The sequence below is a fragment of the Oncorhynchus kisutch genome, linkage group LG24 (genome assembly GCF_002021735.2).
Source record: "Oncorhynchus kisutch isolate 150728-3 linkage group LG24, Okis_V2, whole genome shotgun sequence".
NCBI classification, from domain to species: domain Eukaryota; kingdom Metazoa; phylum Chordata; class Actinopteri; order Salmoniformes; family Salmonidae; genus Oncorhynchus; species Oncorhynchus kisutch.
The window spans coordinates 30,605,002-30,632,719 of NC_034197.2; the positions used below are offsets into that span (position 1 = coordinate 30,605,002).

General features: G+C 50.1%; 2 protein-coding genes across 5 annotated transcripts in view; both read right to left on the reverse strand.

The window, feature by feature from the left end:
- The window catches only part of uckl1b (uridine-cytidine kinase 1-like 1b), a 57,839-nt gene extending 48,122 nt beyond the window's left edge, over positions 1-9,717 (reverse strand). The window contains exon 1 of the mRNA XM_031803511.1: positions 9,609-9,717. Coding sequence (XP_031659371.1) covers positions 9,609-9,652 — 44 coding nt within the window. The 5' untranslated portion in view covers positions 9,653-9,717. The remainder of the gene's footprint in view (positions 1-9,608) is intronic.
- A 477-nt stretch (positions 9,718-10,194) lies between these two features.
- The window catches only part of znf512b (zinc finger protein 512B), an 82,477-nt gene continuing 64,953 nt past the window's right edge, over positions 10,195-27,718 (reverse strand). For all 4 annotated transcript variants that reach the window (XM_031803620.1, XM_031803618.1, XM_031803621.1 and 1 more), the window contains 7 exons: positions 16,435-16,533; positions 15,677-15,895; positions 15,244-15,558; positions 15,042-15,143; positions 14,784-14,846; positions 14,592-14,690; positions 10,195-14,409 (listed from right to left, as the gene is read on the reverse strand). In XM_031803620.1, the coding sequence (XP_031659480.1) occupies positions 14,035-14,409; positions 14,592-14,690; positions 14,784-14,846; positions 15,042-15,143; positions 15,244-15,558; positions 15,677-15,895; positions 16,435-16,533 (1,272 nt within the window). In that variant the 3' untranslated portion in view covers positions 10,195-14,034. The remainder of the gene's footprint in view (positions 14,410-14,591; positions 14,691-14,783; positions 14,847-15,041; positions 15,144-15,243; positions 15,559-15,676; positions 15,896-16,434; positions 16,534-27,718) is intronic.

Consider the following 27,718-nt stretch of genomic DNA (forward strand, 5'->3'; position numbering starts at 1 on the left):
AGTTGACGTGTACCTATGATAAAAATTACAGACCTCTACATGCTTTGTAAATAGGAAAACCTGCAAAATCGGCAGTGTATCAAATACTTGTTCTCCCCACTGTATGTGTTATTTCATAGTTTTGATGTCTTCACTATTATTCTACAATGTCGAAAATAGTACAAATAAAGAAAAACCTTGAATGAGTAGGCGTGTCCAAACTTTTGACCAGAACTGTATGTGTGTAGTTTGTCTCGGCTTGGAACAGGCTTAGGCGGCCCTCGTTCAAACCAGTGCGTGTGCGCATTGCCACCTACTGTGTGCAAACTCCCTAGAAAGACATGTAGTATTCTTGAGAAAGCTTGGCGTTACCAATGGCAACTTTCCTTTCCCGGATGCCGGTACCTCGTCTTGGACTGAGGAGGAGGTGGAGAGAGACTTGGGGCTGTGGTCAGAGCATAGCATCCCAACAGCGAGATTGTGAGACAACTGGTTACATACAGGGCCCAGGTTCGGATGATGACTTAGTGTCTCTGGACGGCTCCGGGGGTTTCTCGGGTGACAAAGAGGACTTCTTTCCATGACAGCTACCTCCTCATGCTACAGGAGTAGCGCGGGAAAACCTTGTATCCAACACATCGTACATAGAACAGGGCCGCAGGGCTGCTATTCGTTTTGAGGTGAAGTGGCCATATTCACCCCCACGGCAGAAGTCATCAAGGTTTGGTGGATGGCAAGCTAGCTGGCTACTTTGCCCCGTAGGCTAACAAGGCCGTGGCTAATTTGAATCCTACCTTCTGGAAGGCCGACATGCCTGGAAGCCCAGCTAAGTGGGCTTCCCCAGGGGTTGGCCCATCACCAGGTCTGACCGGCCTGGTTCCCAGGCGCATCGCCGGTCTGCCTGGCACAAGCGCCACCCAACTTCCAGGGGATGGTCCTGAGACTGCCGCCGTGCACCTATCTCAGGGATGGGGAATGGCACGAGTTTGGGTCCTCCCTTGCCAAAAGCCCCAAACACCCATGGTGACAACAGTACCTTCAAGTGGCATGTCTAATTTGGGTACTTCACAAACATTGTTTCAACCACATTGTTTTCAGGTTTCAAGTGTGTTGTGTCTTCCACGTTTGAGTTCGATAAAATATGTCCCTCCTCCACATTCAGACACAAAGTTGTCAAGAGTGGTGGAGATAAAATAAAAATGACCTATTTCTTCAAATCCACGAGGGGGCGTCATTGCCCCCTCAGATGGCGCTATACTGGAGACTCGCTGCCTGTTCCAACCAATGGCACGCATACGGAAAGGGACGGGGTTTACTCCCCATTCCAGACCCAATATCTACAAGCCATCAGACTACTGAATACTGAAACTGGACTGACCACCTGCTCTGATTCTCCGCACCTTAACACACATGCACTCACTCACGCACACACCCACACAGACTTACCCACCCACCCACACCCACCCACCCACCCAGACATACCCACACAGACTTACCCACCCACCCACACAGACATACCCACACAGACACACACACCCACACCCACACAGACATACATACACACACCCACACAGACATACACCCCCACCCCCAGACATACACACACCCACCCACACAGACATACTCACACCAACACAGACACACACACATCCACACATATACAGTACATTCATGAATAGAAACATGTTTATTCTATTCTACTGAGCCATTTACTTTATGTTCCTGTTATTTTATTTCATTATTTCTTATTGTTGTTGCATTGTCGAAAAGGAACCTGCAAATAAGCCTTTCATTGGACAGTATATACCACGTGTATCCTGTACAACTGGAAACGTGAAACACACACACTGCATTCAGAGACAAGTGGGGAATAAATAGCATGATGAAACGCTGCACTCTGTCTGTCAGCTGCAAGTAAGGAGTGGCCCTGAACACTGCCCAGACTTACTGTAGGCAAACACTTCGCTCACACAAACCTCATGATTCCTGTTTGTTTTCTATGAAACACAAGCAAACGTGGGAATGCCACAGCCAGTAACCCATGTAAATGACTGTGTTCACAGAATCGCAATACAGAAATTGCACCTAACAACAGACCTAAGATTAGATTATCATACCACAATTCTAACCTTAACCATTAGGGGGAATGGATACATACATGACCCTGTATCAGCGTTTATGGAAACTTCTAGGTACTCTGTCAAGGACAGCTGTAGTCAGAGAAGCAGGTGTGTCCCACTACAGTACACACTACTCACTGTTAAAGTAGCAGAGTCAAAACAAAGTCACTAAACTGGTTACTATAACGATTTGTAGCATTACTCTCTATGGTAACAGAGATCACCACAGGGGATATATTCGCAGGTGAAGGTTCTGCAATACCGCGGTTGTGTTGAGTAAATTGCCGTTGGCCTAATACCCTGATGCTATTGAGTAAATAGGGTTGATACCCTGGTGCTAATGAGTAAATAGGGTTGATACCCTGGTGCTATTGAGTAAATAGGGTTGATACCCTGGTGCTATTGAGTAAATAAGGTTGATACCCTGGTGCTATTGAGTAAATAGGGTTGATACCCTGGTGCTAATGAGTAAATAGGGTTGATACCCTGGTGCTATTGAGTAAATAGGGTTAATACCCTGGTGCTATTGAGTAAATAGGGTTGATACCCTGGTGCTATTGAGTAAATAGGGTTGATACCCTGGTGCTATTGAGTAAATAGGGTTGATACCCTGGTGCTAATGAGTAAATAGGGTTGATACCCTGGTGCTATTGAGTAAATAGGGTTGATACCCTGGTGCTAATGAGTAAATAGGGTTGATACCCTGGTGCTAATGAGTAAATAGGGTTGATACCCTGGTGCTATTGTCACGCCCTGGTTGAAGTATTTTGTATTTATCTTCATGTATTGGGTCAGGCCAGGGTGTGGCATGGTTTTTTTGTAATTGTGGTGTGTTTGTCTTGGGGTTTTGGTGGTGGTATTGGGATTGTAGCTTAGTGGGTTATCTAGCAAAGTCTATGGCTGTCTGGAGTGGTTCTCAATCAGAGGCAGGTGTTTATCGTTGTCTCTGATTGGGAACCATATTTAGGCAGCCATATTCTTTGAGTTTGTCGTGGGTGATTGTCCTTAGTGTCTTTGTTCCTGTCGCTGTGTTAGTTGACAAGTATAGGCTGTTTCGATTTTCGTTACGTTTATTGTTTTTGTAGTGTTTGTGTTATTTCGTGTTTTACGTTTGTTTGATTAAACATGGATCGCAATCTACACGCTGCGTTTTGGTCCGACTCTCCTTCACCACACCTAGAAAACCGTTACAGAATCACCCACCACCAACGGACCAAGCAGCGTGTCAACAGGCAGGAGCAGCCCAAAGAGGAGATGCGCTATAAGGATTGGACATGGGACGATATATTGGATGGCAAGGGTTGCTACACATGGGAGGAGATCCTGGCGGGAATGGATCGCCTTCCATGGGAACAGGTGGAGGCACTTAGGAGAGCAGAGGCAGCCGGAGAGAGGAGCCGGCGATACGAGGGAACACGGTTGGCAAGGAAGCTCGGGAGTCAGCCCCAAACATTTCTTGGGGGGGGCTCACAGGGAGTATGGCTACGCCAGGTAGGAGACCTGCGCAAACTCCCTGTGCTTACCGGGGGGCTAGAGAGACCGGGCAGGCACCGTGTTATGCAGTGGTGCACACGGTGTCCCCAGTGCGGGTGCATAGTGCGGTATATTCCAGCTCCTCGTATCGGCCGGGCTAGAGTGGGCATCGAGCCAGGTAAGGTTGGGCAGGCTCGGTGCTCAAGAGCTCCAGTGCGCCTGCACGGTCCGGTCTATCCAGTACCACCTCCACACTCCAGCCCTCCGGTAGCAGCTCCCCGCACCAGGCTTCCTGTGCGTGTTCTTGGTTCAGTACCACCAGTACCAGCACCACGCATCAGGCCTACAGTGCGCCTCGCATCAGGCCACTGCTTCAAAAGCCTAGAATCTTCCTAATCCAACTGCGTTGTCAGATTTAAAAAAGGATTTACTGCGAAAGAATACGATGCGATTATCTGAGCACAGACCCCCATATCAAACTACTTGTTCAACCAGCACTTGCGTAACAAAATCACAGATTGTATATGTCTCTATCAGTTTTGCACATCGAGAGACTGACATTTTTTCCCATTCCTCCTTGCAAAACAGCTCGAGCTCAGTGAGGTTGGATGGAGAGCATTTGTGAACAGCAGTTTTCAGTTCTTTCCACAGATTCTCGATTGGATTCAGGTCTGGACTTTGACTTGGCCATTCTAACACCTGGATATGTTTATTTTTGAACCATTCCATTGTAGATTTTGCTTTATGTTTTGGATCATTGTCTTGTTGGAAGACAAATCTCCGTCCCAGTCTCAGGTCTTTTGCAGACTCCATCAGGTTTTCCAGAATGGTCCTGTATTTGGCTCCATCCATCTTCCCATCAATTTTAACCATCTTCCCTGTCCCTGCTGAAGAAAAGCAGGCCCAAACCATGATGCTGCCACCACCATGTTTGACAGTGGGGATGGTGTGTTCAGGGTGATGAGCTGTGTTGCTTTTATGCCAAACATAACGTTTTGCATTGTTGCCAAAAAGTTCCATTTTGGTTTCATCTGACCAGAGCACCTTCTTCCACATGTTTGGTGTGTCTCCCAGGTGGCTTGTGGCAAACTTTAAACGACACTTTTTATGGATATCTTTAAGAAATGGCTTTCTTCTTGCCACTCTTCCATAAAGGCCAGATTTGTGCAATATACGACTGATTGTTGTCCTATGGACAGAGTCTCCCACCTCAGCTGTAGATCTCTGCAGTTCATCCAGAGTGATCATGGGCCTCTTGGCTGCATCTCTGATCAGTCTTCTCCTTGTATGAGCTGAAAGTTTAGAGGGACGGCCAGGTCTTGGTAGATTTGCAGTGGTCTGATACTCCTTCCATTTCAATATTATCGCTTGCACAGTGCTCCTTGGGATGTTTAAAGCTTGGGAATTCTTTTTGTATCCAAATCCGGCTTTAAACTTCTTCACAACAGTATCTCGGACCTGCCTGGTGTGTTCCTTGTTCTTCATGATGCTCTCTGCGCTTTTAACGGACCTCTGAGACTACAGTGCACAGTGCAGGTGCATTTATACGGAGACTTGATTACACACAGGTGGATTGTATTTATCATCATTAGTCATTTAGGTCAACATTGGATCATTCAGAGATCCTCACTGAACTTCTGGAGAGAGTTTGCTGCACTGAAAGTAAAGGGGCTGAATAATTTTGCACGCCCAATTTTTCAGTTTTTTATTTGTTAAGAAAGTTTGAAATATCCAATAAATGTCGTTCCACTTCATGATTGTGTCCCACTTGTTGTTGATTCTTCACAAAAAAATACAGTTTTATATCTTTATGTTTGAAGCCTGAAATGTGGCAAAAGGTCGCAAAGATCAAGGGGGCCGAATACTTTCACAAGGCACTGTAAATACACAGACTATACCTGACTTTATCCAGTCATGTTTGGTTTCCTTGCAATCAACTGTTTGTTTGTAACACAACCAAACATGATGGGTCATTTCGCGGGACGTATTGACCCGAAAAAAAAACGATTGGAAGACAACAAGTGACAAGCTCATTGTGCACCAATTATATGACCACTGTCTCGTTGATTGACTGTATTTTAACCCAATGACCACTGATCGTCTTGAAATCTAGCTGGGTATATAGCCAATGAGCTGAGGTAAGCGGCAATATGCAATGGTTGTGTGTTGGAAGACCAACCCATGTTGTAAACTCCAGCGTAAAGAGAGTCATTCGCTATTGAAGTTTTATTCCGGAAGGAGCTACGCATTTTACGCACAGCGTTGTTTTGGTAAACGTGCAGATTCAGCTGTTTATATATCAATCAGTATGGTGACTAAGTCAGGGAAACCTAAATCTAAGTCTAGATATACAGATGTACACACAATTTTAGAAGAAATTGATCGGAAAAGTGAGACAGAGATTGTTGTAGGACGATTCATTTAGCGATTCCCAAGTGGAGGAATATTTTTTGAACGGAGAGGACACCGTTGTAGCCACTGTGTATAATCTGTAACGTTCCTGCAGAAGAGGAACAATGTCACCGTTTTGGACTGGTAAGTTCTTCTCATGCTAATGCCGTTGTTTGAAATTAATAATATAAAATATTATTTGTGAAATTAAATAGCCTATTTGAGGCTGTTGAGGGGAGGGCAGGCCCACAACAATGGCCAAAGTGAAATGGAGACCGTAGATACAGCTGGTCTGTTGTAATATAATAAACACAGTAGATCTAGCTGGTCTGTCATAATATAATAGAGACAGTAGATCTAGCTGAAATGTCATAATATAAAAGAGACAGTAGATGTAGCAGGTCTATAATAATATATTCAACCTTATGTTCCCTGTACTCATATATATATATGTTTATTATACCTCAGCAGCACAATATTGTGTAGAGCTTTGGCAAAGTGGGTGATGTTATATTATATCCTTCCTGTTTGGCCCTGTCCGGGGGTCTCATCGGATGGGGCCACAATGTCTCCTGACCCCTCCTGTCTCAGCCTCCAGTATTTATGCTGCAGTAGTTTATGTGTCGGGGGGCTAGGGTCAGTTTGTTATATCTGGAGTACTTCTGTCTTATCCGGTGTCCTGTGTAAATTTAAGTATGCTCTCTCTAATTCTCTCTCTCTCTCTGAGGACCTGAGCCCTAGGACCATGCGTCAGGACTACCTGGCATGATGACTCCTTGCTGTCCCCAGTCCACCTGGCCTTGCTGCTGTTCCAGTTTCAACTGTCCTGCCTGCGGCTATGGAACCCTAAACTGTTCATATTTACTCTTAAGGTGCTGTCCTGTTGCATCCTCTACAACTACTGTGATTATTATTATTTGACCCTGCTGGTCATCTATGAACGTTTGAAAATCTCAGCCATGTTCTGTTATAATCTCCACCCGGCACAGCCAGAAGAGGACGGCCACCTGTCATAGCCTGGTTCCTCTCTAGGTTTCTTCCTAGGTCTTGGCCTTTCTAAGGACTTTCCTAGCCACCATGCTTCTACACCTGCATTGCTTACTATTTGGGGTTTTAGGCTGGTTTTCTGTACAGCACTTTGAGATATTAGCTGATGTACGAAGGGCTATATAAATAAATTTGATTTGTAATTTTTACCTTTATTTTACTAGGCAAGTCAGTTAAGAACACATTTTTATTTTCAATGATGGCCTAGGAACAGTGCATTAACTTCCTGTTCAGGGGCAGAACGACAGATTTGTACCTTGGCAGCTCGGGGATTCGAACTTGCAACCTTTCAATTACCAGTCCAACGCTCTAACCACTAGGCTACCCTGTCACCCGATTTGATAGAGGACTGAGGGTCTTCCAAATATTGAAAGTGTGTAAATAGTTACCCATGTGTCACGAACCTCGCCGAAGATGGTGCCTCTTCCTGTTCGGGCGGTGCTCGGCGGTCGTCGTCGCCGCCGGCCTATTAGCTGCCATCGATTCCCTTTCCGTTTGTTTTGGTTATTGGGTAATTGGGTACACCTGTTTTGTATTAGGGTTTGTTTGTAGGTTATTTAAGGGCACTAGGCCCGCTGGGTATTTGTGCGGGCTTGTTTTTTGTTACTCTGTGTTTGATGGTGTTATTTGTTCGTGTCTTTATTCTCCGGACTATTTTTGTCCTGTTGTTTGGACTGGCAACTTGTATACGCCCTGTGTGTTGGCGTGACCGTTTTTGTTGCGCTGGTGAATACATTTGACAAACGACTGAACCCTGCTCTCTGTGCCTGATTCCACCCACCACTCCTAGTTGATCGTAACACCATGTTATTTTGTAAATGTATATATTTTTCCCCCATTTTTTGGGGAGGGGGGGGGGTGTTAGAATACCATTTTGACATTTTGTATATAGTTATTTGTTTCAAAATGTATACCTTCAACAATTTGGCCACTTGGGTACATTTGGGCTACTTGTGTGGGACACCTGGGTGACTTCATGATAAATGTCATGTATAGCACACTCATTTTGGAAGTTATCATTCTGAAACTTTGCACAAGTACTGTTGCCCTCTTATATTTGTCACTGAAATTGTCCCCATCATCCTATCTGAATGTTTGTTTTATCCTGTTCATTTTAAAGATGATACAACAATAAAAAAAATATATGTTTTTTTTTCATTGTATTATCTAAATCAGCTCTATTGTGTTATATTCTCCTACATTCAATTCACATTTACACAAACTCCAGAGTGTTTTCTTTCAAATGATACCAAGCATATGCATATCCTTGCTTCTGGGCCAGAGCTACAGGCAGATAGATTATGCGGTATTGTGTGTAGATTGATGATACAATTATTTTTGAATACATTTTAGAATAAGGCTGTAGAATAACAAACTGTGGAAAAAGTCAAGGGGTCTGAATACTCTCAGAATGCACTGTACATGTAATGTAAATACTGTCTAATTTCATTCCAATGGAGGACTACTTTTCTGAGGAGTGCCAATATGGCCGACCAGTGGCTTCAAAGCCTCGCCATGGCCAAAACAAAGTATCAGCAATCCAGGGTTTATATACATCATTGGTATGAACTAGGCTAATGTAAGAACACCCTCGTGTGGTTTACAACAGGTAAAACATCAATGATAGGGGTGTGGACTCAAATCTTCAGTGAGTAATAGCATTTTGCTACACTCGCATTAACATCTGCTAATCATGTGTATGTGACCAATAACATTTGATTTGATTTCTCTTTGATTTCTCTTTCTCTGACATTCTGTGCAATTTTGCACTGTGGAACATTATAACACAATACTGTGTTGGGCATTTCACAAATGTGATTTTTGTCGGTCAGGATATTGGACCTGTGTAACAGATAAGCATATCACTGCTGCAGATATTGGAGTGTAAATATTGATGCCATTTAAATATGTTAATAGTTCTTCACGAACATTCCATTCTCTTCAGAAGCTGATATGTTGTCTCTGGTTGCAGTGACCACAAAATATCAAACATCTCATTATTGCATTTAACCTCCTCATTTAGGGTGTTATATCTACAAATTAAGTAAACAAAAATAATAATAGGCCAATTCCAAAGTGTTTATGAGCTAACATAGTCGAAAACAATTAGCACATTACAAAAGTTGAAAAGCATGCTCCATTATATTAAGGGTATTTTTTAACGGTTTGTGCCTGGATTATTTTGGGAACACATGCGCAGTGAAGTCCACGTATAGAAAACTAGCACTATTCGTTTAGTTATTAAAGGGTTATAAATGTCGGACCGCTGTCAAAAATCACCATTACGCACGACGGCAAGGCATGAAGCCTTCATGATTATGGCCTATAATGAAAGAATGAACCGAACCTTGTGCTTTCTGTATCTATATCGACAGACCATGCTTTGCTACAATGAAACTTCCTCGCTTCCATAACTGATACAGTGTACTGATGCTTTCTGAACTGACTGCACTCGCGCTTCCTTTGTAACCATGAGGTCAGAACGTAGGTTCACGTTCACCAAGGATGCAGATTGTCACGAAAATCAACCGTCAACAAAAACAGATTGTATAGTTCACTTCTTGTCGCCACAGTCAATCCCCAAACCAAGTGAAATACCTGTTGGAATTAGACAGCGAAGAAGAATTCTCTCCGCACTCCATCTTTGAGACCCTTCCTTCTCAGCACACCGTAGACATTGCTCTTCCCGTATTTGATAGTCAGCTGTGTAGAGGGGGCTTAGACAATTGCATTCTGGGTCTTGGAGTTTCTTTGCCAACTGGCAAAAATAGATTTTCGTGAGCACAACCCCCCAAAAAGGACTCGTAGTCCCAAAGTGCCTCTCATGGCGTTCCGTCGATCTGTAACGCACCATGATGTAACGTTCATATACGGTACTATTCAACAGGGCCTTTCTCCAGCCGATATAGTGGCAGGGACTCAAATGTGTCAGGGCCACGTGTTACTGGATGAGGTTATTCAATTGTTACACTTTATATATTATTATATATAGTGACACTATGTCATGTGGTTCAAAGACTAAATCAACAAAATCTAAAGTCATGTAACTAGGCTATATGCTATTTATGATAATAAAATGTGAAGGTTTAAAATCCATTGTATCAGCTCCAATAATTGTCAGGTCATATAGGCTACCAACCATTCACACGATTAACAGCATGTATTATATATGGCAACTGTCAAACTTAGTCAACAACATTTTTATTCATTATTTGAGGGATAATAATGCACAGGTAATACAACAATTTTGAAAAATTGTAACAGACCAGATTCAGAGGTGTGGTGCCTCCCTAGTTAGGATATAGCTTCAGATATGAACAACTTCAACATAGAAAACAGGAAAAACATCATAGTTATTCTTCTCAACATAACCAATCATTTTGTATCCTCTCTATAATGGTCAATTTTCAAAACAAAGAGTCATCTGAAGCCGTTTGAGATTGTGAATGTTTGTAAGATAAAACATTAAAGGGAGAAATAGCATTTAGTGAAAAAAGGGAAGACACCTTAGCCTATGCCCAGATACAAAAGTCAAACCACACACAGAGTCCAGACCACTAAAAAGCTCTGGAGACAACACTCCTAATTCAAGCCTATTTCATTGGATAGTAAGTGCACTAAAAACAAACACACACACACACACACACACACGCCTCCTTGTTCACCCTCAGATATGGACAACTGAACATTCTCCATGTGTATTTCAACCAGCCAATGTGTCCCGAAGAGCTAAATGAAATGTGCATGGTCAAACACGTTAAACTGTGTATTTCAACACATACCATCACATTTGATGGACTTCCACTTCCACTACTTTTTGTTTAATTTTTTTCTTCTTTTTTTGATTTGTCACTGAGAAAAGAAAATTCTTAAGCAAACAAACAAAGGGATAGGGTAGGTGAAATAAATTAGCCATTAAATGTGTCAATTACACTGGATATCAAAACATTAGCAAGCCAATGTGACCGACAAAATATGGTGTATTGCTGTACTCTCTAAACATATTGTTGCAGTTGCTGCAGTATTCTACATTAGCTCAAACTGCGGGATATGTGTTTCCCACATCATCTAGGAAGACAGGTAGTAAAGGGTCAAATAAAGTATATAATAATATCCACAATGGTAAGCAGTGCCTAAACTATTATATTGCAAACACCAAAGCTTGTCAGGTAAACAATAGCAGTCAATATGACATAAAAATCAAACAAATCAACAAGCAACTCATAATTGATACTGTGCCAAAACTCCACACCCAACTACTAACTGTTCTTAACATCCTCTCATAATAAAGGGGTGGAATTAATGTGTAGCCTGTAGAATGTTTCTGCAAAGCCTTTGTGAGAATGCATGTTCTATAACTGAACTCCAGCCAAGGTGCTCATTCTCCCTATACACAAAAGCCAGTCACTAGACGAGAGCCAAGGGCCAAGGTCAGAAGAACTGGATTTGAAAAGCGCAAGGTACCGTCAGTGCTTGTCTATCTAACCTCTGAATATAACAATAAGGGAGGTGTTTCATCGTAATGCAATGTAAGGGATGTAGCCTACACCCAGTCCTTCGTGAAAGAGATAGTGAGATATTTTTGCAATTAAGCTAGCTGATCCCATAGACTTCCAGTCATTAACAATCGCTCCAGAAACTACCTTGAACTTCCTTCAAACTGGACGCAGAGACATGAAATGGTATCCATGAGTTCATCTGACTTGATTGCCCAAATCTCACACTATCCCTTTGAGAACTCCTATCATCCCAAAAATATACAATTATGGATTAAAGCAATGTAGGCTGACATTTACAAAATCGAATTCAATTGCAATGGTGATATTGGGCTGAATCCTAACTTGAGGAACACAAAATGTCAGCACAAGGGTTAATATTACATTATGGTATGGGTTAAGTATCTGTATTTGGACATAATGCAAAGTACAATTTTAGGAAAAACTGTGCTGGATGAACAAGCAGACTGATTAAATTGCACCATGTAACCATTCACTTTTTACAAACTCCCCTTGCTATCATATTAACTAGATAATATACACACGTGATTATAAAATAGATCTGTAGCTTTGAGAGCAAGCTATTCTGCTCTATTGATATAAATATAAATGAAAGATTTTAGGGGTTTTATTTCAATCAAATTATTTCATTTGTTTTGTGTGAATTCAAGTATCTACTTTAAGTCATTATTACATAGATAAAATCTTAAAATTCTCTGATTGCACATGCTAGTATTTTTCATAAATTAAAGACATTTAATTTAGACTTAATTCATTTTACAATAAAACAGTTATGACTGGTAAAACAGCCTAAATGTTTTGCATTTCTGAGGATCATTTATGGCTTTGTTAGGATTCTGAGTTAGACAGGTGGCCCTGTTAGTTTCCCATTTGTCATTGAATCTGGTTAGAATGCGGGTCACAGAGGACTAAAAGTACTTCTTTTTGGACACCACTCGGGTTCTTTTTTAGTCCTGGTTACAACCCCCCATATAGGGGGTTAAGGTTTGAGTAGGGTGAAACTGCCCCTTAGACATGGACCTATGGCCAGTTTTGTGTCTTTGCCTATAATGGTTAAGGTTAGAATTTAGGGAGGGCAGGCTGGTTCCTAGATCTGTGTCTAAGGGCAGCCTCTTCTGGAGCATTAATGTTGGGGTAAAAGATTAGCAGTGCTCTTCAAGTGCATAAAGACACAACAGGGGAAGGGAGGGAAGGGTTAGGGTTAGTGCAAGACAAGTGTTTTTAGAAACTATATTTGCAGGATTTCTTTTTCGTTTCATAAAATATTATTTTCAAACTGACTTCAATTTTCTACAAAAAGACATATGCCGCTCCCTTTTCTGAATTATTTCATTCAAACAAGAGCAAGTAGATTTTTCCAGATCATCCTCAATTTGGACTTCAATCTCCAAAATGGTGACAACTCATTTGATTGTGCTGCAATGGTGCAACTCTGGTCAAATACTTTCCCACTGTTAGATTCAGCATTTAGTCCATAATTAGCAACAAAAGCAGAGGAAACATATATTCAACAACATGTTTTCATCTTCAAACTTTGTGAATATGCCGTTTACATTGCTTGGTGTAGATACAGATTTTAGTTTAGAAATGTTTGCGTAAACATCCTCAATCATACTCTTGTGCCCCAAGGTATAATTACTGTCTCAAAAATGGATAAAACCTCATATCATATGTAAAATAAAAAATAAATCCCACATTTCAGTGTAAATTTGAAATGAACAAAATTACTATAAATACTTGAACAGCATAAGAACAGAAGAAAGAGTTTATGCGTAACAGTGTGTACTCTGGGCCAAAACACAATGAGTGTATTGCACTGAAGCAGACTGATGAAAAAAGCTCTCTACTTCGGCATTCAGCTGCCACAATGAAAAACTAACTTAAGACGCCAAAGTGGAAAACAACAAAATGCTAATTTGACCTTCCTGCCTTGAAAAAACTATGGATGACGTCATTGCTTTGAGTATATAGATATATAGATATAGATATTGTATATATACACAGTACAGTATATCCATTGAAAAATCACTAGCAGTAAATTACCTCACCATGCTAATAGAATATCCTTTAAAAAATCTCTCAAGCACAACATGAATCTACAGACATGTATAGGGAATTATGCAAAATTCTATTGAAATATGACTTTTGTTTAGAAAATGATATTTATATATTGAGTTGGATTTGAACTTTGATTACAATTAATGCCTGTTGTGAATAGCTTAACTGAAATGATGCTTAGAAATGGAATGGAGAAAAAATGAACTGTTACATCAGCATATACCAGTAGACACATACACCGTATACAGTATAGGGTTAAAACACAAAGATCAGAGTCAAATCAAAAGCATGATCTAATTCTTTTCATGTCTCTATGGTTATTTTTAGTTTCGTTCGCTGTCCCCCAGTCCTCGTGTCGTGCCATAACGTCTTTGAGCTTACTGGCGTAATGTGGATGGCACATCAGAGAGATAGCATCCTCTCTGGCTCCTGGGTTAGTGAAAGCAGATCTACTCTGAGGGAGGGGGCACCCTCTTGGTCTTTCCCTTCCTTGTGGTAGGGGGGTTGGGCTGTCTGTTTAATGTCGGGGTCTCCAGGTTCACCCTCTCTGTCGGGGACTGGGCCTGGTGCTGGGCTTGGGCCGTGTTCGGGGTGGCGGCTGAAGTTGGGTTCGGGGTGGGGGTGGAGGATGAGATTTGGGTGGAACTGAAAGGAGTCTTTGTTTGGACAGGGGTGGCCTGAGGGGGGTGCTCTTTGGGCTTGCGGCCTCTCTTCTTTCCTGTGGTGGCACCGTTCTTAACCTCCTTTTTCTCAAACTCTTTGTTTTCTGCCGGTTTGCTCTTGCTGCTGCTGGGCACCACATGGCTAGAGGCTCGGAACCAGTTCTGTACGAATGGATGATAATGTAACGTATGATAATGATGAGGGAAAACGTTCTGTTACTGCATGTGTATGACATCCACCTGTGTGTTTATAAATGAGTGAATGCGTTATCTGTGAGTGGGTCTGTTTCATATACTTCAAGGTGTATATCAGACCTGTGAGGGTTTATGTATGTAAGTCTCACCTGTGAATGTGTCTTGCTGATGTGGTACTTGACACCACTTTCTGAGCTGAATTCCTTCTGACACAATAAGCAGGTGTACTTCCCTGCGTCGCCCCCTGCCTGAAGCATACAGAAACACACCTCAGTCAGTTGTAGGTACAAGTTGTCCCTAAACCTCATCCATTTAACTTAACCTAGTCCTGATGGTCCTACCTGGTTACAGTTGGCTAGATGAGCTTTGAGCCCAGACACACTGGAGTAAACAGCTTCACAGCTCTAGAAACAGAGAGGAACAATAACAACAGATACCAAAATAGTAAACTGTGCGTATAAAATGCTAATTTTTAGAGCCTGTAGAGATCAGAATTGATTGACAGCGCTGGAATGTGTAAAAGCAACTGGAAAATAAAACAAACTGGATTAATCTGAAAGGTGTCTAATGGACAGAACATGTTGTCTACAGGGTCTTACTCCGTTGGAGCAGCAGAGGAAACCCTTCTCTTTGACCTCGTTCTTCCAGCTCTCCAGCAGCTTGGGACTGAACTTGGGAAGGCCAGGCCGAGTGTAGTTCAACTGGGGGAGGAGGACAGACAGGGACAAGATGTTCAGTGTGTGTGTGTGTGTGTGTGTGTGTGTGTGTGAGTGTGTGTGTGTGTACCTGTCTGTCTCTTACCCTCTTGCTGTCCGGTACTAGGTCATCTTTGATGCGGCGCTTGGTTCCCCAGTCCTTGGTCAGTTCATCCTCTGCTATCTCCTGCAGGTGGAACACTGCTACCTGGGCAGACCGACGTCTCACCCTACCACTGGGAGTCCTCTCAAAGTCCTCCCCCAGCCCCTCTCTCTCCCCACCCCTCTCTCTCCCCTCCTCTCTCTCTTTCTCCCTACCTGCAGACAACTCTTGCCACTTCTCCTTTTCCTTCCTCTCTCTCTCCGTGTGGTTCAGCTCCCTCCTTCCCCCAAGCTGTGTCTGGGAGTCGTCTGTGCTCACCTGAAAGAGGAGGGACAGCCCAGACCAATGAGAGAATTCACAGAGATTCAACCAATGACTATGGGTGTGATCTCAACAGATAAATATATAAAACCAAAACACTTCTGCTCTCTCTTACCCCTCTGCTGGCGTTAGTGTTGTTGGTATCATTGATGTTGGTGGTGTTGGGGGTGCGGTGTTCAGTGCGGAGGTGGTAGTCTCTGCCAGCCTTGGAGCGGTAGGTCTTCCCACAGTGCTGACACAGAAACACAGGCTTGTCCTCCTCTGACAGCTCTCTGCCACAGCGCTTCTGATGGTACTGGTACCCCATTAGACTGGAGAAATGGGCCGAGCAGCCCTGTGGGTGTGTGGGTGGGTGCACGTACGTGTGCGTGCAACATTGAAAATGGGAGAAATAGAAAATTCACATTAGACTGGAAATCAGGTTAGTGGAGCAGAGTATGGATGTGTTTAACAAGCATGTCTAGGTTATATTAATCTAACTTCATATAGTGTCACTGACATAAACTAGCTTTCTCAAGAGAGGTGGGCAACCATTTTTGTGGTTGAATGAGAGAAGAGTGAGTTAGAAGTGGAAGAAATAAATGAAATGCCCATGAATGGATGAAGAGAGGTTAGTGAGAATGTCTGTCTCTGCTGCCATGTCTCTTCACCTCTCTCTTCTCTGCACTCTAGTGTGAGTAATTGGTAACAGAGTGTTGATGTGTGTTTGGGCAGAATGACAAGAAAGAGAGAGGGAAGGAGGGAGTGAGAGAGGAGAGAGAGAAAGAAATAGATAAAGAGGGAGAGAGTGTTAGATGGAGATGGAGGGGTGTGCAGCAGAAATAGAAAAGAGAGAGAGAGAAAGTGGGATTATAGAGAAAAAGAAGCACATACCTCGTTAGGACACTTGATTCGTCCCATCTGTTTGAGTACTCTGCGCAGCCTCTCTCTCTCCTCCTGCCTGTCCCCCGTCTGGCCCTCGCTCCCCGAGGCCTGAAGGGGGAACAAGCACAGCGTCGCACCAGAGTCGTGTCCCTCAAACCCCCCCCGCCCCCCAACTAGGCCGGGAAAATGTGTTTTCCATCTCAGGCGTCAGGCGGTGCCAGGATCATTAAATGGTTTCATGGCAAGGCCGTTACTCAAGACATGTTTATGACAACTGTCAAACTAATGTTTTCACCGAAGGGTTTATCAGTGCCAAAAACATGTCTGATAAAAACAGCAGCTAACAGCACAGCCATAGAGAGGACAGGGGAGGGGACGACACATCAGGGCAGTCACAGTGAGGACAGGGGAGGGGACGACACATCAGGGCAGTCACAGTGAGGACAGGGGAGGGGACGACACATCAAGGCAGTCACAGTGAGGACAGGGGAGGGGACGACACATCAGGGCAGTCACAGTGAGGACAGGGGAGGGGACGACACATCAGGGCAGTCACAGCCATAGAGAGGACAGGGGAGGGGACGACACATCAGGGCAGTCACAGTGAGGACAGGGGAGGGGACGACACATCAGGGCAGTCACAGCCACAGAGAGGACAGGGGAGGGGAAGACACATCAGGGCAGTCACAGCCAGAGAGAGGACATGGGAGGGGACAGCACATCAGGGCAGTCACAGCCAGAGAGAGGACATGGGAGGGGACGACAAATCAGGGCAGTCACAGCCAGAGAGAGGACAGGGGAGGGGACGACACATCAGGGCAGTCACAGCCAGAGAGAGGACAGGGGAGGGGACGACACATTAGGGCAGTCACAGCCAGAGAGAGGACAGGGGAGGGGAAGACACATCAGGGCAGTCACAGCCAGAGAGAGGACGAAACATCAGGGCAGTCACAGCCAGAGAGAGGACAGGGGAGGGGACGACACATCAGGGCAGTCACAGCCAGAGAGAGGACAGGGGAGGGGACGACACATCAGGGCAGTCACAGTGAGGACAGGGGAGGGGACGACACATCAGGGCAGTCAAAGCCAGAGAAAGGACAGGGGAGGGGACGACACATCAGGGCAGTCACAGTGAGGACAGGGGAGGGGACGACACATAAGGGCAGTCAAAGCCAGAGAAAGGACAGGGGAGGGGACGACACATCAGGGCAGTCACAACCAGAGAGAGGACAGGGGAGGGGACGACACATCAGGGCAGTAACAGTGAGGACAGGGGAGGGGACGACACATCAGGGCAGTCACAGCCAGAGAGAGGACAGGGGAGGGGAAGACACATCAGGGCAGTCACAGCCATAGAGAGGACAGGGGAGGGGACGACACATCAGGGCAGTCACAGCCAGAGAGAGGACAGGGGAGGGGACGACACATCAGGGCAGTCACAGTCAGAGAGAGGACAGGGGAGTGGACGACACATCAGGGCAGTCACAGTGAGGACAGGGGAGGGGACGACACATCAGGGCAGTCACAGCCAGAGAGAGGACAAGGGAGGGGAGGGGACGACACATCAGGGCAGTCACAGCCAGAGAGAGGACAGGGGAGGGGAAGACACATCGGGGCAGTCACAGCCAGAGAGAGGACAGGGGAGGGGAAGACACATCAGGGCAGTCACAGCCAGAGAGAGGACATGGGAGGGGACGACACATCAGGGCAGTCACAGCCAGAGAGAGGACATGGGAGGGGACGACAAATCAGGGCAGTCACAGCCAGAGAGAGGACAGGGGAGGGGAAGACACATCAGGGCAGTCACAGCCAGAGAAAGGACATGGGAGGGGACGACACATCAGGGCAGTCACAGCCAGAGAGAGGACATGGGAGGGGACGACACATCAGGGCAGTCACAGCCAGAGAGAGGACAGGGGAGGGGACGACACATTAGGGCAGTCACAGCCAGAGAGAGGACGAAACATCAGGGCAGTCACAGCCAGAGAGAGGACAGGGGAGGGGACGACACATCAGGGCAGTCACAGCCAGAGAGAGGACAGGGGAGGGGACGACACATCAGGGCAGTCACAGTGAGGACAGGGGAGGGGACGACACATCAGGGCAGTCAAAGCCAGAGAAAGGACAGGGGAGGGGACGACACATCAGGGCAGTCACAACCAGAGAGAGGACAGGGGAGGGGACGACACATCAGGGCAGTCACAGTGAGGACAGGGGAGGGGACGACACATCAGGGCAGTCACAGCCAGAGAGAGGACAGGGGAGGGGAGGGGACGACACATCAGGGCAGTCACAGCCAGAGAGAGGACAGGGGAGGGGAAGACACATCAGGGCAGTCACAGCCAGAGAGAGGACAGGGGAGGGGACGACACATCAGGGCAGTCACAGCCAGAGAGAGGACAGGGGAGGGGACGACACATCAGGGCAGTCACAGCCAGAGAGAGGACAGGGGAGGGGAAGACACATCAGGGCAGTCACAGCCAGAGACAGGACAGGACAGGGGACGACAAATCAGGGCAGTCACAGCCAGAGAGAGGACAGGGGAGGGGAAGACACATCAGGGCAGTCACAGCCAGAGAAAGGACATGGGAGGGGACGACACATCAGGGCAGTCACAGCCAGAGAGAGGACATGGGAGGGGACGACACATCAGGGCAGTCACAGCCAGAGAGAGGACAGGGGAGGGGACGACACATTAGGGCAGTCACAGCCAGAGAGAGGACAGGGGAGGGGAAGACACATTTGGGCAGTCACAGCCAGAGAGAGGACGAAACATCAGGGCAGTCACAGCCAGAGAGAGGACAGGGGAGGGGACGACACATCAGGGCAGTCACAGCCAGAGAGAGGACAGGGGAGGGGACGACACATCAGGGCAGTCACAGTGAGGACAGGGGAGGGGACGACACATCAGGGCAGTCAAAGCCAGAGAAAGGACAGGGGAGGGGACGACACATCAGGGCAGTCACAACCAGAGAGAGGACAGGGGAGGGGACGACACATCAGGGCAGTCACAGTGAGGACAGGGGAGGGGACGACACATCAGGGCAGTCACAGCCAGAGAGAGGACAGGGGAGGGGAGGGGACGACACATCAGGGCAGTCACAGCCAGAGAGAGGACAGGGGAGGGGAAGACACATCAGGGCAGTCACAGCCAGAGAGAGGACAGGGGAGGGGACGACACATCAGGGCAGTCACAGCCAGAGAGAGGACAGGGGAGGGGACGACACATCAGGGCAGTCACAGCCAGAGAGAGGACAGGGGAGGGGAAGACACATCAGGGCAGTCACAGCCAGAGACAGGACAGGACAGGGGACGACACATCAGGGCAGTCACAGTCAGAGAGAGGACAGGGGAGGGGACGACACATCAGGGCAGTCACAGCCAGAGAGAGGACAGGGGAGGGGAAGACACATCAGGGTAGTCACAGCCAGAGACAGGACAGGGGAGGGGAAGACACATCAGGGCAGTCACAGCCATAGAGAGGACAGGGGAGGGGACGACACATCAGGGCAGTCACAGCCAGAGAGAGGACAGGGGAGGGGACGACACATCAGGGCAGTCACAGTCAGAGAGAGGACAGGGGAGGGGAAGACACATCAGGGTAGTCACAGCCAGAGACAGGACAGGGGAGGGGAAGACACATCAGGGCAGTCACAGCCATAGAGAGGACAGGGGAGGGGACGACACATCAGGGCAGTCACAGCCAGAGAGAGGACAGGGGAGGGGACGACACATCAGGGCAGTCACAGTCAGAGAGAGGACAGGGGAGGGGACGACACATCAGGGCAGTTACAGTGAGGACAGGGGAGGGGGACGACACATCAGGGCAGTCACAGCCAGAGAGAGGACAGGGGAGGGGAAGACACATCGGGGCAGTCACAGACAGAGAGAGGACATGGGAGGGGACGACACATCAGGGCAGTCACAGCCAGAGAGAGTCATGGGAGGGGACGACACATCAGGGCAGTCACAGCCAGAGAGAGTCATGGGAGGGGAAGACACATCAGGGCAGACACAGCCAGAGAGAGGACAGGGGAGGGGACGACAAATCAGGGCAGTCACAGCCAGAGAGTCATGGGAGGGGACGACACATCAGGGCAGTCACAGCCAGAGAGAGGACAGGGGAGGGGACGACACATTAGGGCAGTCACAGCCAGAGAGAGGACAGGGGAGGGGAAGACACATCAGGGCAGTCACAGCCAGAGAGAGGACGAAACATCAGGGCAGTCACAGCCAGAGAGAGGACAGGGGAGGGGACGACACATCAGGGCAGTCACAGCCAGAGAGAGGACAGGGGAGGGGACGACACATCAGGGCAGTCACAGTGAGGACAGGGGAGGGGACAACACATCAGGGCAGTCACAGCCAGAGAGAGGACAGGGGAGGGAACAACACATCAGGGCAGTCACAGTGAGGACAGGGGAGGGGACGACACATCAGGGCAGTCAAAGCCAGAGAAAGGACAGGGGAGGGGACGACACATCAGGGCAGTCACAGCCAGAGAGAGGACAGGGGAGGGGACGACACATCAGGGCAGTCACAGTCAGAGAGAGGACAGGGGAGGGGACGACACATCAGGGCAGTCACAGCCAGAGAGAGGGGAGGGGAGGGGACGACACATCAGGGCAGTCACAGCCAGAGAGAGGACAGGGGAGGGGACGACACATCAGGGCAGTCATTGCCAGAGAGAGGACAGGGGAGGGGACGACACATCAGGGCAGTCACAGCCAGAGAGGACAGGGGAGGGGACGACACATCAGGGCAGTCACAGCCAGAGAGAGGACAGGTGAGGGGATGACACATCAGGGCAGTCACAGCCAGAGAGAGGACAGGGGAGGGGACGACACATCAGGGCAGTCACAGTCAGAGAGAGGACAGGGGAGGGGACGACACATCAGGGCAGTCACAGCCAGAGAGAGGACACGGGAGGGGAAGACACATCAGGGAAGTCACAGCCAGAGACAGGACAGGGGAGGGGACGACTCATCAGGGCAGTCACAGTCAGAGAGAGGACAGGGGAGGGGACGACACATCAGGGCAGTCACAGCCAGAGAGAGGACAGGGGAGGGGAAGACACATCAGGGTAGTCACAGCCAGAGACAGGACAGGGGAGGGGAAGACACATCAGGGCAGTCACAGCCATAGAGAGGGGAGGGGACGACACATCAGGGCAGTCACAGCCAGAGAGAGGACAGGGGAGGGGACGACACATCAGGGCAGTCACAGTCAGAGAGAGGACAGGGGAGGGGACGACACATCAGGGCAGTCACAGTGAGGACAGGGGAGGGGACGACACATCAGGGCAGTCACAGCCAGAGAGAGGACAGGGGAGGGGAGGGGACGACACATCAGGGCAGTCACAGCCAGAGAGAGGACAGGGGAGGGGAGGGGACGACACATCAGGGCAGTCACAGCCAGAGAGAGGACAGGGGAGGGGAAGACACATCAGGGCAGTCACAGCCAGAGAGAGGACAGGGGAGGGGACGACACATCAGGGCAGTCACAGCCAGAGAGAGGACAGGGGAGGGGAAGACACATCAGGGCAGTCACAGCCAGAGAGAGGACAGGGGAGGGGACGACACATCAGGGCAGTCACAGCCAGAGAGAGGACAGGGGAGGGGACGACACATCAGGGCAGTCACAGCCAGAGAGAGGACAGGGGAGGGGAGGGGACGACACATCAGGGCAGTCACAGCCAGAGAGAGGACAGGGGAGGGGAGGGGACGACACATCAGGGCAGTCACAGCCAGAGAGAGGACAGGGGAGGGGAAGACACATCAGGGCAGTCACAGCCAGAGAGAGGACAGGGGAGGGGACGACACATCAGGGCAGTCACAGCCAGAGAGAGGACAGGGGAGGGGAAGACACATCAGGGCAGTCACAGCCAGAGAGAGGACAGGGGAGGGGACGACACATCAGGGCAGTCACAGCCAGAGAGAGGACAGGGGAGGGGACGACACATCAGGGCAGTCACAGCCAGAGAGAGGACAGGGGAGGGGAAGACACATCAGGGCAGTCACAGCCAGAGACAGGACAGGACAGGGGACGACACATCAGGGCAGTCACAGTCAGAGAGAGGACAGGGGAGGGGACGACACATCAGGGCAGTCACAGCCAGAGAGAGGACAGGGGAGGGGAAGACACATCAGGGTAGTCACAGCCAGAGACAGGACAGGGGAGGGGAAGACACATCAGGGCAGTCACAGCCATAGAGAGGACAGGGGAGGGGACGACACATCAGGGCAGTCACAGCCAGAGAGAGGACAGGGGAGGGGACGACACATCAGGGCAGTCACAGTCAGAGAGAGGACAGGGGAGGGGAAGACACATCAGGGTAGTCACAGCCAGAGACAGGACAGGGGAGGGGAAGACACATCAGGGCAGTCACAGCCATAGAGAGGACAGGGGAGGGGACGACACATCAGGGCAGTCACAGCCAGAGAGAGGACAGGGGAGGGGACGACACATCAGGGCAGTCACAGTCAGAGAGAGGACAGGGGAGGGGACGACACATCAGGGCAGTCACAGCCAGAGAGAGGGGAGGGGAGGGGACGACACATCAGGGCAGTCACAGCCAGAGAGAGGACAGGGGAGGGGACGACACATCAGGGCAGTCATTGCCAGAGAGAGGACAGGGGAGGGGACGACACATCAGGGCAGTCACAGCCAGAGAGGACAGGGGAGGGGACGACACATCAGGGCAGTCACAGCCAGAGAGAGGACAGGTGAGGGGATGACACATCAGGGCAGTCACAGCCAGAGAGAGGACAGGGGAGGGACGACACATCAGGGCAGTCACAGTCAGAGAGAGGACAGGGGAGGGGACGACACATCAGGGCAGTCACAGCCAGAGAGAGGACACGGGAGGGGAAGACACATCAGGGCAGTCACAGCCAGAGACAGGACAGGGGAGGGGACGACACATCAGGGCTGTCACAGTCAGAGAGAGGACAGGGGAGGGGACGACACATCAGGGCAGTCACAGCCAGAGAGAGGACAGGGGAGGGGAAGACACATCAGGGTAGTCACAGCCAGAGACAGGACAGGGGAGGGGAAGACACATCAGGGCAGTCACAGCCATAGAGAGGGGAGGGGACGACACATCAGGGCAGTCACAGCCAGAGAGAGGACAGGGGAGGGGACGACACATCAGGGCAGTCACAGTCAGAGAGAGGACAGGGGAGGGGACGACACATCAGGGCAGTCACAGTGAGGACAGGGGAGGGGACGACACATCAGGGCAGTCACAGCCAGAGAGAGGACAGGGGAGGGGAGGGGACGACACATCAGGGCAGTCACAGCCAGAGAGAGGACAGGGGAGGGGAGGGGACGACACATCAGGGCAGTCACAGCCAGAGAGAGGACAGGGGAGGGGAAGACACATCAGGGCAGTCACAGCCAGAGAGAGGACAGGGGAGGGGACGACACATCAGGGCAGTCACAGCCAGAGAGAGGACAGGGGAGGGGAAGACACATCAGGGCAGTCACAGCCAGAGAGAGGACAGGGGAGGGGACGACACATCAGGGCAGTCACAGCCAGAGAGAGGACAGGGGAGGGGACGACACATCAGGGCAGTCACAGCCAGAGAGAGGACAGGGGAGGGGAAGACACATCAGGGCAGTCACAGCCAGAGACAGGACAGGACAGGGGACGACACATCAGGGCAGTCACAGTCAGAGAGAGGACAGGGGAGGGGACGACACATCAGGGCAGTCACAGCCAGAGAGAGGACAGGGGAGGGGAAGACACATCAGGGTAGTCACAGCCAGAGACAGGACAGGGGAGGGGAAGACACATCAGGGCAGTCACAGCCATAGAGAGGACAGGGGAGGGGACGACACATCAGGGCAGTCACAGCCAGAGAGAGGACAGGGGAGGGGACGACACATCAGGGCAGTCACAGTCAGAGAGAGGACAGGGGAGGGGAAGACACATCAGGGTAGTCACAGCCAGAGACAGGACAGGGGAGGGGAAGACACATCAGGGCAGTCACAGCCATAGAGAGGACAGGGGAGGGGACGACACATCAGGGCAGTCACAGCCAGAGAGTCATGGGAGGGGACGACACATCAGGGCAGTCACAGCCAGAGAGAGGACAGGGGAGGGGACGACACATTAGGGCAGTCACAGCCAGAGAGAGGACAGGGGAGGGGAAGACACCATCAGGGCAGTCACAGCCAGAGAGAGGACGAAACATCAGGGCAGTCACAGCCAGAGAGAGGACAGGGGAGGGGACGACACATCAGGGCAGTCACAGCCAGAGAGAGGACAGGGGAGGGGACGACACATCAGGGCAGTCACAGTGAGGACAGGGGAGGGGACAACACATCAGGGCAGTCACAGCCAGAGAGAGGACAGGGGAGGGAACGACACATCAGGGCAGTCACAGTGAGGACAGGGGAGGGGACGACACATCAGGGCAGTCAAAGCCAGAGAAAGGACAGGGGAGGGGACGACACATCAGGGCAGTCACAGCCAGAGAGAGGACAGGGGAGGGGACGACACATCAGGGCAGTCACAGTCAGAGAGAGGACAGGGGAGGGGACGACACATCAGGGCAGTCACAGCCAGAGAGAGGGGAGGGGAGGGGACGACACATCAGGGCAGTCACAGCCAGAGAGAGGACAGGGGAGGGGACGACACATCAGGGCAGTCATTGCCAGAGAGAGGACAGGGGAGGGGACGACACATCAGGGCAGTCACAGCCAGAGAGGACAGGGGAGGGGACGACACATCAGGGCAGTCACAGCCAGAGAGAGGACAGGGGAGGGGATGACACATCAGGGCAGTCACAGCCAGAGAGAGGACAGGGGAGGGGACGACACATCAGGGCAGTCACAGTCAGAGAGAGGACAGGGGAGGGGACGACACATCAGGGCAGTCACAGCCAGAGAGAGGACAGGGGAGGGGAAGACACATCAGGGCAGTCACAGCCAGAGACAGGACAGGGGAGGGGACGACACATCAGGGCAGTCACAGTCAGAGAGAGGACAGGGGAGGGGACGACACATCAGGGCAGTCACAGCCAGAGAGAGGACAGGGGAGGGGAAGACACATCAGGGTAGTCACAGCCAGAGACAGGACAGGGGAGGGGAAGACACATCAGGGCAGTCACAGCCATAGAGAGGGGAGGGGACGACACATCAGGGCAGTCACAGCCAGAGAGAGGACAGGGGAGGGGACGACACATCAGGGCAGTCACAGTCAGAGAGAGGACAGGGGAGGGGACGACACATCAGGGCCGTCACAGTGAGGACAGGGGAGGGGACGACACATCAGGGCAGTCACAGCCAGAGAGAGGACAGGGGAGGGGAGGGGACGACACATCAGGGCAGTCACAGCCAGAGAGAGGACAGGGGAGGGGAGGGGACGACACATCAGGGCAGTCACAGCCAGAGAGAGGACAGGGGAGGGGAAGACACATCAGGGCAGTCACAGCCAGAGAGAGGACAGGGGAGGGGACGACACATCAGGGCAGTCACAGCCAGAGAGAGGACAGGGGAGGGGACGACACATCAGGGCAGTCACAGCCAGAGAGAGGACAGGGGAGGGGAAGACACATCAGGGCAGTCACAGCCAGAGACAGGACAGGACAGGGGACGACACATCAGGGCAGTCACAGTCAGAGAGAGGACAGGGGAGGGGACGACACATCAGGGCAGTCACAGCCAGAGAGAGGACAGGGGAGGGGAAGACACATCAGGGTAGTCACAGCCAGAGACAGGACAGGGGAGGGGAAGACACATCAGGGCAGTCACAGCCATAGAGAGGACAGGGGAGGGGACGACACATCAGGGCAGTCACAGCCAGAGAGAGGACAGGGGAGGGGACGGACACATCAGGGCAGTCACAGTCAGAGAGAGGACAGGGGAGGGGAAGACACATCAGGGTAGTCACAGCCAGAGACAGGACAGGGGAGGGGAAGACACATCAGGGCAGTCACAGCCATAGAGAGGACAGGGGGGGAGGGGACGACACATCAGGGCAGTCACAGCCAGAGAGAGGACAGGGGAGGGGACGACACATCAGGGCAGTCACAGTCAGAGAGAGGACAGGGGAGGGGACGACACATCAGGGCAGTTACAGTGAGGACCAGGGGAGGGGGACGACACATCAGGGCAGTCACAGCCAGAGAGAGGACAGGGGAGGGGAAGACACATCAGGGCAGTCACAGCCATAGAGAGGACAGGGGAGGGGACGACACATCAGGGCAAGTCACAGTGAGGACAGGGGAGGGGACGACACATCAGGGCAGTCACAGCCAGAGAGAGGACAAGGGAGGGGAGGGGACGACACATCAGGGCAGTCACAGCCAGAGAGAGGACAGGGGAGGGGAAGACACATCGGGGCAGTCACAGCCAGAGAGAGGACAGGGGAGGGGAAGACACATCAGGGCAGTCACAGCCAGAGAGAGGACATGGGAGGGGACGACACATCAGGGCAGTCACAGCCAGAGAGAGGACATGGGAGGGGACGACAAATCAGGGCAGTCACAGCCAGAGAGAGGACAGGGGAGGGGAAGACACATCAGGCAGTCACAGCCAGAGAAAGGACATGGGAGGGGACGACACATCAGGGGCAGTCACAGCCAGAGAGAGGACATGGGAGGGGACGACACATCAGGGCAGTCACAGCCAGAGAGAGGACAGGGGAGGGGGACGACACATTAGGGCAGTCACAGCAGAGAGAGGACAGGGGAGGGGGAAGACACATTTGGGCAGTCACAGCCAGAGAGAGGACGAAACATCAGGGCAGTCACAGCCAGAGAGAGGACAGGGGAGGGGACGACACATCAGGGCAGTCACAAGCCAGAGAGAGGACATGGAGGGGACGACACATCAGGGCAGTCACAGTGAGGACAGGGGAGGGGGACGACACTTCAGGGCAGTCAAAGCCAGAGAAAGGACAGGGGGAGGGGACGACACATCAGGGCAGTCACAACCAGAGAGAGGACAGGGGGAGGGGACGACACATCAGGGCAGTCACAGGTGAGGACAGGGGAGGGGACGACAATCAGGGCAGTCAACATGCCAGAGAGAGGAACAGGGGAAGGCGGAGGGGACGACACATCAGGGCAGTCACAGCCGAGAGGAGGTACAAGGGGAGGGGAAGACACATCAGGGCAGTCACAGCCAGAGAGAGAGAACAGGGTGAGGGGACGACACATCAGGGCAGTCAACATCCATAGATAGGACAGGGGAGGGGACGACAAATCGGCAGGGCGTCACACCAGAGAGAGGACAGGGGAGGGGAAAACACATCAGGGCAGTCACAGCCAGAGAGAGGACAGGG